This window comes from Jaculus jaculus, chromosome X (genome assembly GCF_020740685.1).
Source record: "Jaculus jaculus isolate mJacJac1 chromosome X, mJacJac1.mat.Y.cur, whole genome shotgun sequence".
Classification (NCBI taxonomy): domain Eukaryota; kingdom Metazoa; phylum Chordata; class Mammalia; order Rodentia; family Dipodidae; genus Jaculus; species Jaculus jaculus.
Genome location: NC_059125.1, coordinates 66,126,953 through 66,140,184, shown reverse-complemented (window position 1 = coordinate 66,140,184; position 13,232 = coordinate 66,126,953). Strand labels below are relative to the sequence as shown.

The 13,232-nt window shown below is 38.5% G+C and overlaps 1 protein-coding gene across 3 annotated transcripts in view; it reads right to left on the bottom strand.

Annotated features, from left to right (window-relative positions):
• The window catches only part of Chic1 (cysteine rich hydrophobic domain 1), a 62,484-nt gene that overhangs the window by 30,076 nt on the left and 19,176 nt on the right, over positions 1 to 13,232 (bottom strand). For all 3 annotated transcript variants that reach the window (XM_045140698.1, XM_045140699.1, XM_004660926.2), the window contains exon 3: positions 10,116 to 10,271. In XM_045140698.1, the coding sequence (XP_044996633.1) occupies positions 10,116 to 10,271 (156 nt within the window). The remainder of the gene's footprint in view (positions 1 to 10,115; positions 10,272 to 13,232) is intronic.

Below are 13,232 nucleotides of genomic sequence, written 5' to 3'. Positions count from 1 at the left end.
AAGCTGCAGAGTCAGAAAAGTCATCAACAGCTCTACCCAACTGTAGACCCTGTGTATTACACAACTGACCTGCCAGGCAAGATGTGCCCACTGGTGCAAGAATGGCATAGGATTAACCAACCTCTTTCTCAATGGATTTGTGGCCCACTCCTCAGTAGGGAATTCATGCCTGGTATTGTAAACCTGGCCAAAACCCTGCAGCTAGGGATATAGACCTTAAGGGGAAACCTAGTACTGTGGCTATGCTAAATGGACAGGATGCTCTACTGTTTTCTTAGTATTTATGTTGTTCCTAAAGGTTAGTGCTGCTTGCAGCCTCAATCAGAAAGAAGCTTCTTTCTGCAGTGAACAGAGGTGGATGGAGAGATTCATAGCTGGCAAAACTGCCAAGAATAAGTGACGACTTTGTTAGCAGCTCTAAGCAGGACATCTAAACCACCCCCTCCAGGGCTCAGGGAACCTTGTGGAAGAGGGAATGGAAAGTCTGTAAAAGCAGGAGGATGGGAAGCAGAGCTGTGGAATGATGCCTTCTGAAGTATGGCTGTTACAGTCATGAACTCATAGCAGCTGTGGTTTCCTATATAAGACTGAGCCTGCAATATTTTATCATGGATGAGGGAAAGGCTCATAAGACCTCACACCTCCCAGGGTAGCTAATGGCAGCTAATTGTTGGTGGGGGTGGGGGGCTTATGTTCTTCAGTAGTGTAGCTACTGGTAATTACCCATAATACAGTAAATAACCTCCCACTCATAGTAATGTAAGCAACCCTAATTTAACTCAGTGGAAAGAAGTCATAAAGTAGGATGGGGAGTTAATTGGGAAGAAGGGTTTTAGTGGGAGGAAGATGAGAGACAGTAGCAGGGGGAAGAGGATAAAAATACATTATATACATGTATGAAAGTGCCAAAAACAAAATTTAAAATATTAAGTTCATACAAAGTATCTTCTTCAGTAATTAGGTAGTAAAACTACAAGTCATAGGAAAAGAAAACTGGGATATTCACAAAGGTAGACATTAACCACCACATCCACAAATACAGTGGACCAAAGAATTCACAAGGAAACCAAAAGCTTAAATCATTATATCAGTTTGATGGTGTAGCAGACAACTTCAGGTTCGCTGAGATGAACTTCCAGACCAGGCACCGTTATGGAGGAAGGAATACTTATTGAAGCTTACAGCTCCAGGGGAAGTTCCATAATGGCAGAAGTTGGCCTGCTTTTACAGGACCAAGCAGACAGAGAGAAACACAATTGTAAAGCCACACAGTACAGCACACTTCAGGAGCTCCAGCTAGGCACACTTTGCATATCTTTAGATTGAAATGTGAAACCAACCACCACACCTTAAGATCTACCTAGTGACACTGCCTCCAGCCACGTGGCTGCAGATGCAAACTACAAACAAATAAAAAATTGAATATATTGGGGGGTATCTATTCAAACCATCACATTCCACCCCTAGCCCCCAGTAGATTTATAACCATCACACATTGTAAATTGTACTCAGTTCAATTTCAAAGGTCCCCACAGTCCTGGCCCATTTAAGATATTAAGACCTGCAAAATCAAAGAAGTTAAACACTTCTAACATATAAAAAGGCACAGAGTAAACATTTTCAACTGGTATAAGGCATAGCAAGGAGAGACTAGAACAATGCAAACTCAACCACCATCAAACAAACATCAAACTTCGCAGTTCAAGTTCAACATAACCAGAGACTGACAGTCTCCAGATTTTCCAATTCCACCCCTCCAGCTGGGCAGAGTAGCCAGGGAACACTTCCATCTTAGGCCAACAGTGCACTCTATTGTAGCCCTTGCATTGCCCTGGTATATCCAAAACATCTTCAGGTCCTCATGCAAACCACAGTCCATCTTCCAAAGGCTCTTTCAGCCTATCAGGGCATCAGGCCCTGCCACATGCTACATCTCAGCAGTAGTTTATGGAACTACGTGCAATTCACGACCACTCCACACATTTTTTTATGCTTCTGAAACCACTACCAGGTGTGCAGGACACAACCATATTCTTAATTCACAGACAAAATAAATCACAACCTTGAAAAGCAGGTTCCTTCTCCAGTCAACTCTTTCCAAAAGAATTTGCAATTTCTATGAGTCCTTCCTCAGGCATCCTTTCCATTGTTTTAATGTAAAGCAGTTGGACCATCTTCCTTAAGATTGCTAATGTGTTTGACAATAACAGGTTCAGTAACCTAAAACCAGTCTCTGTGCCAGTAAATTTAACTTGCTTAAAGTTTTCCAGCTTAAAAATCTTAAATCTCTCAGTTCAATATCTCTAGCCAAGCATATCAGTCTATAACAAATGTAACCTTGATCAAACTCTCTGGGCCTGGGCAGCAGGATGCAGCCAGCCCTTATGCCAGTAGCCCAGTTCCAACAAAGTCCTCTGTAGTCTTTCCTTCCCCTGAAAAAGCTCATAAGCCAAGCCTCGAAGTTCAATATTGTCTGCACTTAGAATTCTCAAACTCTCATCAGAATAGTCCATAAATGGTTACAAGATTTCCTTTTATTTTTTTCTCCAGGTAGGGTCTTGCTTTAGCCCAGACTGATCTGGAATTAACTGTAGTCTTAGGCTGGCCTCAAAGTCACAGCAATCCTCCTACCTGTGCCTCCCAAGTGCTGGGATTAAAGGCATATGCCACCAAGCCCAGCTCCAAGATTTCCTTTTTAAGATGATGTAAATATTCTGTAGTAGACTGTAGTGATGGTCACACAACCACTATTTGTAAATATACTAAAATTCAATAATCAGCTCTTAATATGAACAAATTTCATGTAAATTATTTCTCAATAAAATGTTTTAAAAAACAGATGGGTGACTCTAAAATTGGCTAAGAAAGTATTTAAGTTAGCTCAATATCAAATAGTAAAGTGGATGATATTTGACATGCAGTACAGTTGTCAGTGAGTAAAATTGACAGAAAAAGGAAGTAAGTGCAACAGCCATTAGTATTTATATGTTATTATTATTTTTTGTTGTTTTTTCAAGGTAGGGTCTTGCTCTAGCCTAGTCTGACCTGGAATTCACTATGTAGTCTCAAGATGGCATCAAACTCAAAGCAATCCTCCTACCTCTGCCTCCCAAGTGCTAGGAGTAAAGGCATGTGTCACAATGCTTGGCTTAGTACTTATACGTTATAAACAACATTGTTTTCTTATATATGGCTATTGCCAAATAAATGCCTCAAACTTAGTAGAAAATTGAGAAGGCCAAAGATAGTTGACTGTGGATGTAGCTCAGTGGGTAGAGTGCTTGGCTAACATACATAAAGCACTGAGTTCTATCCCCAGCCCAGCATAAACCAGGTAACCCTTCTAATTCCAGCACTTGGCAGATGAAGGCAGGAGGATCAGCAGTTCAAGGTTATCCTTGACTACTTGAGTTGGAGGCCACCCTGGGATACATGAGACCCTATCTCAGAAGAAAAACGTTTTAATATGGATGTGGTGGCGTTCATTCTTAATCTTAGCACTCAGGAGATAGAGGTAGGAAGATCACTATGAATTCAAGGCCAGTTTGGGACTAGAGTGAGTTCCAGGTTAGCCTGGGCTACAGTAAGACCTTACCTCAAAACAACAACAAATTTAAAGATAGTAAGGAAAGGCTGGAGAGATGTCTCATGGGTTAAGACACTTGCCTGCAAAGCCTAACAAGCTGGGTTCAATTCCCTAGTACCCATGCAAAGTCAGATGCACAAAGTGACGCATGCATCTAGAATTCATTTGCAGCAGCTAGAGGCCCTGGCATGCCCATATGTTTACTTTCTCTCTCTCTCCTCCCTCTCTCTTTCTCTCTCTGTTTGCATATAACTAAATAATTTAAAATTTACAATAAAAGATAGTAAGGAAAAGGCAGGCTATGGCCAAGTCATAATACCCTGTGCAAGAGCTTTATGCATGCTGTCTTTGCCTAGACTGTGTTCTGTGAAAGGCATACATAATTTTTTTAAATAGGTTGCAAGCAGTTTATTTAACTCTTGGAATTATCTGTCTCTTGCTGCAAAGCCTGATTTTCTTTCCCACACAGCATAACATGGATATGGGGCTTTTGTTCTAGCATCCTTTTTTATACTTAAATACAAAAACACGAATCAAAGAAGACAGTGTGGCTAGAGAGATAGCTTAGTGGTTAAGGTGCTTGCCTGTGAAGCCTAAGGACTGAGGTTTGATTCCACAGCAGCCATGTACGCCAGATATACATGGTGGTGCATGCGTCTGGAGTTTTTTTTTTTTCTCCAGCAGCTGGAGGTCCTGGTGCACCCATTCTCTCTCTCATAAATAAATAAATAAAATATCTATTTGAAAAAAGGAGACAGGGCTGGAGAAATGGCTTAGCGGTCAAGACACTTGCTTGTGAAGCCTAGGGACCCAGGTTCAATTCTCCAATGCCCATGTAAAGCCAGATGCACAAGGTGGTGCATGCATCTGGAGTTCGTTTGGAGTGGCTAGTGGCCCAGGCACACCCATTCTCTGGTTCTCTCTACCTGCCTCTTTCTCTCTCTCAAATAAATAAAAATAAAACAAATTTTTTAAAAAAGAAGATAGTGAAGTAGAATCTCTACCTCCTAAAATAACCCCATATTCATATTGTGAGAACAGTTCCTTACTTCTGAATATCACTCTCAATTTATCAAGTACCAAAATAAAAGCAGAAATATTAAAATTATTATAATAAAATCACATTAATTTTAATTAAAATGAAGATATAATTTAAAATTGTAATTAGAATATAAAGCATGACTAAGCCTAAAACTGAAATGGCTTCACAGTTGTTTCAGTGGTAAGTTGTAAGAGCAGGTAAATGAAAACCATTATTTCGTATATCATGTTACTATGTAGTTCCCACGAGAGCCAAGAGTTAAATGGGATGCTCTAAGTATCCAGATCTGTATTTCTTTTCAGTGTCACCTAATTCACTAGAGAATATGGCCATGAATTATATTTGTTAAAAAATAATCCACAGACTGGAGGCCCACTCCATGGGAGGGAATACATACTTGGTACTGAAAGCCTAATCAAAAGCCTATGACAGGGAAGGTCATGAGCTCTAGGAGTGTCTGGCTAAATGCATATACTGTGCTCACAAAACTACCCTGTAAGCACTTTTCTTTGGTTAGAGAAGCTTTTCTCTTCAGATGGCAGTGACCTCTGGGATGGCTCAAAAGGCACCATAGTGCTGAGAAGAAGTGACAGAGGAGTGCTCAGTACTAAAACATCTCTATCACACCTTCCAAAGCTCAGGGTCCATTGTGAAAGAGGTGGGAGAAGGAATGTAAGAGCCAAAGGAAGGGTAGGACTCCTTACAATATACTCTTCCAGACACAAAATGGCCTGGACACCACTTGACCTTGTAGTGTCAGGTACTACCTACACAAGACCCTCATAATAGGAGGAAAAGCTTATGACATCAAAATAAAAGAGACTAATTGAGAGGATGAGGGATGTGATGGAGAGTGGAGTTGTGAAGGGGAAGGTGGAGGAAGGAAGAGAATTATAATGGTTTATTATCTATAATTATGGGAGTTATAAATCATGTTTTAAATAGTCAGATTATTTAAATAGGCAGATTATTTACATAGAAATGATTTTTATGGGGGAGATAAATATTTTAATTTTTTTTTGTTTTTTTTCAAGGTAGGGTCTCACTCTAGCTCAGGCTGACCTGGAATTCACTATGTAATTTCAGGGTGGCCTTGAACTCACAGTAATCCTTCTACCTCTGCCTCCCAAGTGCTGGGATTAAAGGCATGCGCCACCATACCCGGCTGAGAGAAATATTTTAATTTGCATGGCAACTTTGTGACACAGAATAATCATATAGTTTCTATTTATTTTGTAGATAAACAGACATAACTTCCATGGGTCTAGATTCTCAATTAAAGATAGCTAAAACCAGATGGCAAGCCATAACTCATAGGCCAAATCTGGCCTTGGTATCTACTTTTATAAATAATGTTTATGAGGATACAGCAATGTGTATTTATGGCTGTGTACAAGCTACAATGGCAGAGTTAAATAGATGCCACAGAGATCTTGGGACCACAAAGCCTATGATATTTACCAACTGGTTGTTGAAGAAAAAATCTTCCAATCACTACTAGATAATTTAAACGAGCTGGTCCACTATTTATCATATCAAAATACATCCTGTCTCAGGAATAGGAAACTTGACATAAGAAACATGATGTCAAAAGAATACACTGTTAGAGAATTATTTTTATGGTTGTGTCATTTCTATGGGCCCCCAAGAAAGTCATTCTACCTCCCTGGATCTTAGTTTCCATCTTGTAAAGTAAGAGATTTCTGCTTCCCAGTTAAACTATTATAGTCTATACACCTTAGTTTACAAATTAAGAAGCTATAATGAAAGCCTAAAATTTAAAAAAGTGTTTTGTTTATTTCTCCTCTTAAACAGATGCAGTGAGTTGCCTTAAATTTCATCTTCCCACAACCACCTTAAAACTAAGCAGTATCTTATGATTATAGTTGAGGAAATTGAGGTTCCAGAAAGGACAGTGAATATCTTGCACAAGATTACTAGCGCATCATCTAGTATAGTACTGACATGTACCAAATCAAGGGATGTGAACTATATTGCTTATAGAGAAAGACAGGTAATGTAAATGCTGAATGGTTTTGTAGTAAAAAAGAAAGTGTCCTATCTAAAGAGGACAGCCACCACTCAACAAGGGTCAATTTCTGATGCATTGGCATATGGGTCTAGTACTACTAGATCTTCAGATTTTATGATGGATATCAATTTTTTAAATTTAATTATTAATTGATTTACATGTGATACTGGGGTTAGAACTCAGGGCCTCACACATGCTAGGCAAATGCTATCCCACTGAGATACCTCAAGCCCCAGTATTCTAACTTTTTCTTCTTCTTCTATTTTCTTTTCCCTTTCTTTCTTTCTTTCTTTCTTTCTTTCTTTCTTTCTTTCTTTCTTTCTTTCTTTCTTTCTTTCTTTCTTTCTTTCTTTCTTTCTTTCTTTCTTTCTTTCTTTCTTTCTTTCTTTCTTGCTCCCCTCCCCTCTTTCTTTTCATATATATATATATATCGACGTAGGGTCTCACTGTAGCCCAGGCTGACCTGGAATTCACTATATAGTGTCAGGATGGCCTAGAACTCATGGCAATCCTCCTACCTCTGCCTTCCAAGTGCTGGGATTAAAGGTGTGCACCACCATGCCCAGCCTAAATTATCATTTTTAAATTTAAATATTAATTTAATTTAAAGATTAAATTAATACACTGATACTTTAACTTCAGCATGTACTTTAAAAAATTATTTATTTGCAAGCAGAGAGGGGAGAGACAGACAGAGAGAGAATGGGCATGCCAGGGCCTCTAGCTGCTGCAAATAAACTCCAGATGCATATGTCACTTTGTACATTTGGCTTTACATAGTTAGGGGTTGTTAGGTTTTGTAGGCAAGAACATTAACTGCTGAGCCATTTCTCCAGCTCCATTCATATGTACTTAAATTTTTTTTTTTACCTTTTTTTATTTATGAGAGAGAGCGAGAAAGAGAGAACATGAGAGAGAGGAAGAGAGAGAATTGGTGTACCAGGGACTTAGCCACTGCAAATGAACTCCAGATGTGCCTTCCACCTTGTGTGCTTGCCCTACCTGTGCACATGCATCATTTTCTGCAACTGGCTTACGTGAGTTCTGAGGAGTTGAACCTGGGTCCTTAGGCTTCACAGGCAAGTGCCGTAACTGCTAAGCCATCTCTCCAGCCCCTAGAATGTACTTTTACTTTAATTTTTCTTATTTACTTATTTATATTTACTTATTTGAGAGACATATAGAGAAAGACACATATAGAGAGGATGGGCGTGCCAGGGCCTCCAGCCACTGGAAACAAACTCCAGACACATGTGCCATCTAGTGCATCTGGCTTACATGGGTACTGGGGAATTGAACCTTGGTCCTTAAGGTTCACAGGCAAGTACCTTACTCATGAAGCCAACTCTCCAGCCCCCACCCCAGTAAGTACTTTAAATTAACCAAAGTAGTGTCAGAAAGAGTTTGTATAATCAGCATTATCTCATTTTTATTGAATAGTCTACTAGAAACATTCATATCAACATAATTACCAAAAGAAAAAGAAAAAAGGGCTGGGTATGGTAGCATCCACCTTTAATCCCAGCTCTTGGGAGGCAGAGGTATGGGGGTTGCCATGAGTTCAAGGCTACCCTGAGACGACAGAGTGAACTCCAGGTCAGCCTGGGCTACAGAAAGACCCTACCTTGAGCAAAATAAATATTGAAAAAAGTTTCTATTTCAGGCCCTCTGGTGCAAGTATTGAGAAATAGACAAAGCATAAATAGGTCACCAGAGGAAAAGAATTCTGTACAATTTTAAAACGAAAAAATCTGTTTCTAAATAATTAAGATTGGTTGTATTTATATGACAGCAAATCCAAATTATGATTAATTCACACTGAGACTTAAAATAATGGGGCAGGAGCTATTAATTGTGACCTTTAAATGATACAAAAATTATAAGAAATTTGTATTCTCAGTCTCTTTTTAAAAAAACTTATCAAAGGCCAATTGAGAATACTTGCTTTGACAAACAAATTGAGTTATATTTAAAGTAAAGCTCTGACCTACTATTAGTCATCAAGGGAATCAGTAAAGTGTTTAACTTTTTGCCATTCAAAAAGTCACAGGAGAACTGGGCCTAGTGGTACACACCAGTGATCCCAGCTATCCCGGAAGCTGAGGCTGAAGGACCATAAGTATAAGGTCTGCCTGGGCTACCGGGTGAGTTCAAGACCAGCCTGGGTAACTTAATAGGACCCTGTCTCAAAATAATAAAGAAGAAAAAAGGGTTAGAATATAGTCTGGTGGAAGAGCATCTGACTAGCATATGTGAGACCTTAGGTTAAAAAAATGTTGTAGGGGGCTGGAGAGATGGCTTAGCAGTTAAGGCACTTGCCTGCAAAACCAAAGGACCCAGGTTTAATTCCCCAAGACCCATATAAGCCAGATGCACAAGGTGATGAAGCTGCTTGCAGTGGCTAGAGGCCCTGGCGTGCCCCCCTCTCTCTATTTGTCTCTTTCTCTCTCTCTCAAATAAATAATAACCATAATAAAATCTTTTACAAATTTTGTAGGGATGACAATAGTTTATTATCTTTTTTTTGAAGTAGAATGATGAGAAAAATGCAGGGAGGACTGAATATTTCTTGGGAATATTTTTTTAGCTTAAAGAAATTACTATACCACTAATTATTCTCCTACAAGATGCTATAATACTGTATCTGATTTAGTAAGCTGATTATTTAGAAGTTTAAATGAAACAGTGATAAAGTACTGAAAAAAAAAAACTTTAGGCCTAGCGTGGTGGTACATGAAGTACTGACAACACAAAAGAAGGCAATCAGGCGTGGTGGCACACACCTTTAATCCCAGTGCTCAGAAGGCAGGGGTAGGAGGATTGCTGTGAGTTCAAGGCCAGCCTGTATCTACAAACCCATGGTGACCCTCCAACCTCTGCTTCTTGAGTGTTGGAATTATAGGCATGCACCACCATCCCAGGCTTAATCACATTTTGAAAATATTTTTTTCACTGGGGAAAACAATTCCTGGGACAAAAATGAAAATTTAAAAATGACAAGATTAAGACAGTAGTGTTAATATTGTATTAGAATATCATGTTAGCATGTTCAAAACAGGATTTTCCATCCAGCTTTGTAGGCTAAACTTCCATCTACCTTTCTTCTAATCAGAAGCAGCTCTTCCATATATCTATAGCTTAGAAATACTTTAAGTTATACTTTCAGGTTTTATAGAAAGAAAAAGCAGTCCATGTATATTTACTCAGGCACATCAATGACATTGCTTATATGTGAAAATGATGGATCTCATATTAAAGTGATAAAGTATTAATAAAAGTTGAATAAGTCACTTAATCTTTCTTTCTTGAAGACGTTTTAATCTCTAAGTAAGGATAGCATTATTACGGGAATTAAATAAACCATGTAAAGTAAAGGCAAACAGTTCTAGCACACAGTAAGTGTTCAATAAATGTCAGTTCTTGTTATTGTTATACAGTAAAATGGTTATACTCACTCTTTTGTTGAGACAAATAACAGGCCACAGGCTGCACCCCAGTGTGCAGCAACAGCAGAGACATCCACACAGAAGCCATTTCACATTGACTGGGAGAGCCTGTTTCAAGCATGCATTTACACGGCCAATGCTGGTCTTAAATTCCTCTGGAGCCACCTATAACAAGGGTACTATCTTTAAGAGTTTCTGGGCAGTCTCTCACTATCTCTAATTCTAAGGAAAATGTTATTACAAATACTTTAAGGAACTATAAATGTTTAAATATATCCTTCCCATAAATATGTACCACATATTCTTAGAAGACTTTAGAGAGTAAAAATGATACAATTTCATGCTCACAGAATTTAGCTTGAGATTCACAGTCTTCTGAAATGGCCAACGAGAAAATGAAAACAGTCAAAATGACAGCAAAGGAAATTTATCCAGCAGCTTTGTTACCATATATTCTCATTAAGGCAATTGGAGGGAATTAACATGGGATTTTTTTTATAATCATGGAAAATGCTAATAAAATTTTTTTAATGTAAAAAATAAAATAAAAGAAAAAAAGATTAAATAAATAAATATCTTTTAAAAACTCAAAAAAAAGTAGAGTAAGACTAGAAGTGAAGCATAAAACAGGAGTAAAAACCGAAATACTACCAGAGGAAATGGAATTAAAATTACAATTTGGTAATACTCTTGAATTATATTATTATTTTTCAAGGTACGGGCTCACTCTAGCCCACACTGACCTGGAACTCTGTAGTTCCAGGTTGGCCTCGAACTCATAGTGATCCTCCTACCTTTGCCTCCTGAGTTCTGGGGTTAAAGGTGTGGAGCAGCACACCTAGACACTCTTGGATTACTATTTAAAATAAGGCAACTCACAAACCTTTTCTTCCTGGCAAATTTGCAATATGATAGTTAAGAGTTGGTACCATTTACAGGGAAATGTTCCACTAACAAAAGACAATGTGTGGTAATTACGTTTAAATAGTCTGTTAATATTCAGCGCAAATTAAGAGTGTGAAAACAGCTTATATTGTTTGTAGGTTGTGAAAGTTGAAAGGGTTTTACACAAATTTAATATTTTTTAGTTACGACTGCCATTCCTGGATGTGGCTGCTTGTGTCACTCTATAAATGATGACGACAAAGTCAGTTCAATGGCATAAGCATGACCTGCATAATTAGACTTACACCCAAAATCCTGCTGAAGGTTATACAATTCAAAGGCATGCTAAAAATAGTTTGCTTTTAATAAAATCACTGTTGGGTGACAAAAATGATTCTTCTTTATTTAGCACGTTGCTGGGTAGGGTTTATATAGAAATTTGAACAAGGAGGTAGGGGATAGATACATGATTGGTTGATTTAAACAGTAAATGCACTTGTACTCTTCTGATTGGCTTGGGATTTTGGCGGGAAAAATCGGGGGCAGGACAGAGGCAGGAAGATTTTGGCTGGCAAAGCTGCAGGCAGGACTGAGGTAGGATCTAGGGGAACCCCAGGCAGATGAGGTAGTCTTCATTGTGATTGGCTGGGGCAGAAAGAGCAGAGATGATAGGCCTCAGGCATATCCTGGGCATGTCTAGGCAAGGGGTGACTCCGGCCTTTGGGTGGGCATCTTCCCTAACCATAAGTCAGTCAGGGCGGTTGCCTTCTGCCTAAACAGAAAACCTGAAAGTTAGGCCCAGCCAGGGCAATGCCTTACTGAATCCCTTCATGGCGTAATTTAGTTTCTGGGTCTTTCACACCACCATGCCCGGCTATAAAAAAATATTTTTTTAAACAGAGACTTAGAAAAGAAAACTCTGGGGCTGGAGAAATGGCTTAGCGGTTAAGCGCTTGCCTGTGAAGCCTAAGGACCCCGGTTCGAGGCTCGGTTCCCCAGGTCCCACGTTAGCCAGATACACAAGGGGGCGCACGCGTCTGGAGTTCCTTTGCAGAGGCTGGAAGCCCTGGCGCGCCCATTCTCTCTCTCTCCCTCTCTCTCTCTGCCTCTTTCTCTCTCTGTCTGTCGCTCTAAAATAAATAAAATAACGACCAAAAAAAAAAAAAAAAAGAAAGAAAAGAAAACTCTGCTAGGGAAGAATAGTGTTTAAAAAAAAAGTTAGGGAAGACTAAAACTAGAAAATAAAAGGAAAGAGGGAAAGGACAACTGACTTTTAATTTAAAATTGTCATACTGTTTCTAGAAGGGAAAACACTTCAAATTTGACAATTTTTCTTCTGCACCAACAATTTCTACTTTTAACAAATATTCTCTTTCCATATACAAATACTACAATCTACTTTTTGAATTTAAAAAGGAAGCCAGGATTGTCTTTGGGGTGGAGGGAAACCTATATTTATTTGAACAACAGAAAAAGTCATAAAGTAGAAATAAAGGCATAGAAAATGTGAACTGAACTGACTGTTTACAAAATGTAAAAGAAATGTTAACCATGTAAATTCAGACTTTGTAATACTCATTTATTTATAAATAATTGAGTATCTCTAGTAATGAACATTAGCTGAAAGCCCCTTACTTTCTAGATGAGCCCCTTACTTTCTAGATGGACAGCAGGTTTTAAAGAAATAGTTCATTCCTTTTGACTCTCTTGGAAAGAAACAGAAAACCACATCATAAAGGTAGGGGGAAGGGTCATAATATTTTGTAACAGGATGCAGGAGACTCCTCCACAAGAAAATCTAAGCAAACCCCAGCAGGATTGATTTGCTTCCTTCAGTTTTGAGGAACACAATCCTATCAATCACTTGTAATATTGGATCACAATAGGAAAGGTCAATTTTTATGGTTTCCCATTCCCAATACTGCACACTAATTTCCCCATAATGCTATGTAATTGTTTTGAGCTGAGCCTGGAAGCTTTAACTTCTTTTTAAAGTTCCATGGTTCTTTTATTTTCCAGTCACTAGAATTTGTGTGTATGTGTATACATGCATGCATACATGTATGTATATCTATTTGATATGTGCTATCATGACATACCTTTAGTTAAACACAGAAAACAATCTTTTTGGCACTTAAAATGTTATATTCTTTGGTCTATAAGAATTAACACACAAGATGCAAAAAATACTCAGCCACAAAGAGAGCATGTCAAAAAGGTCTTTTTAGATTTTCATAATTC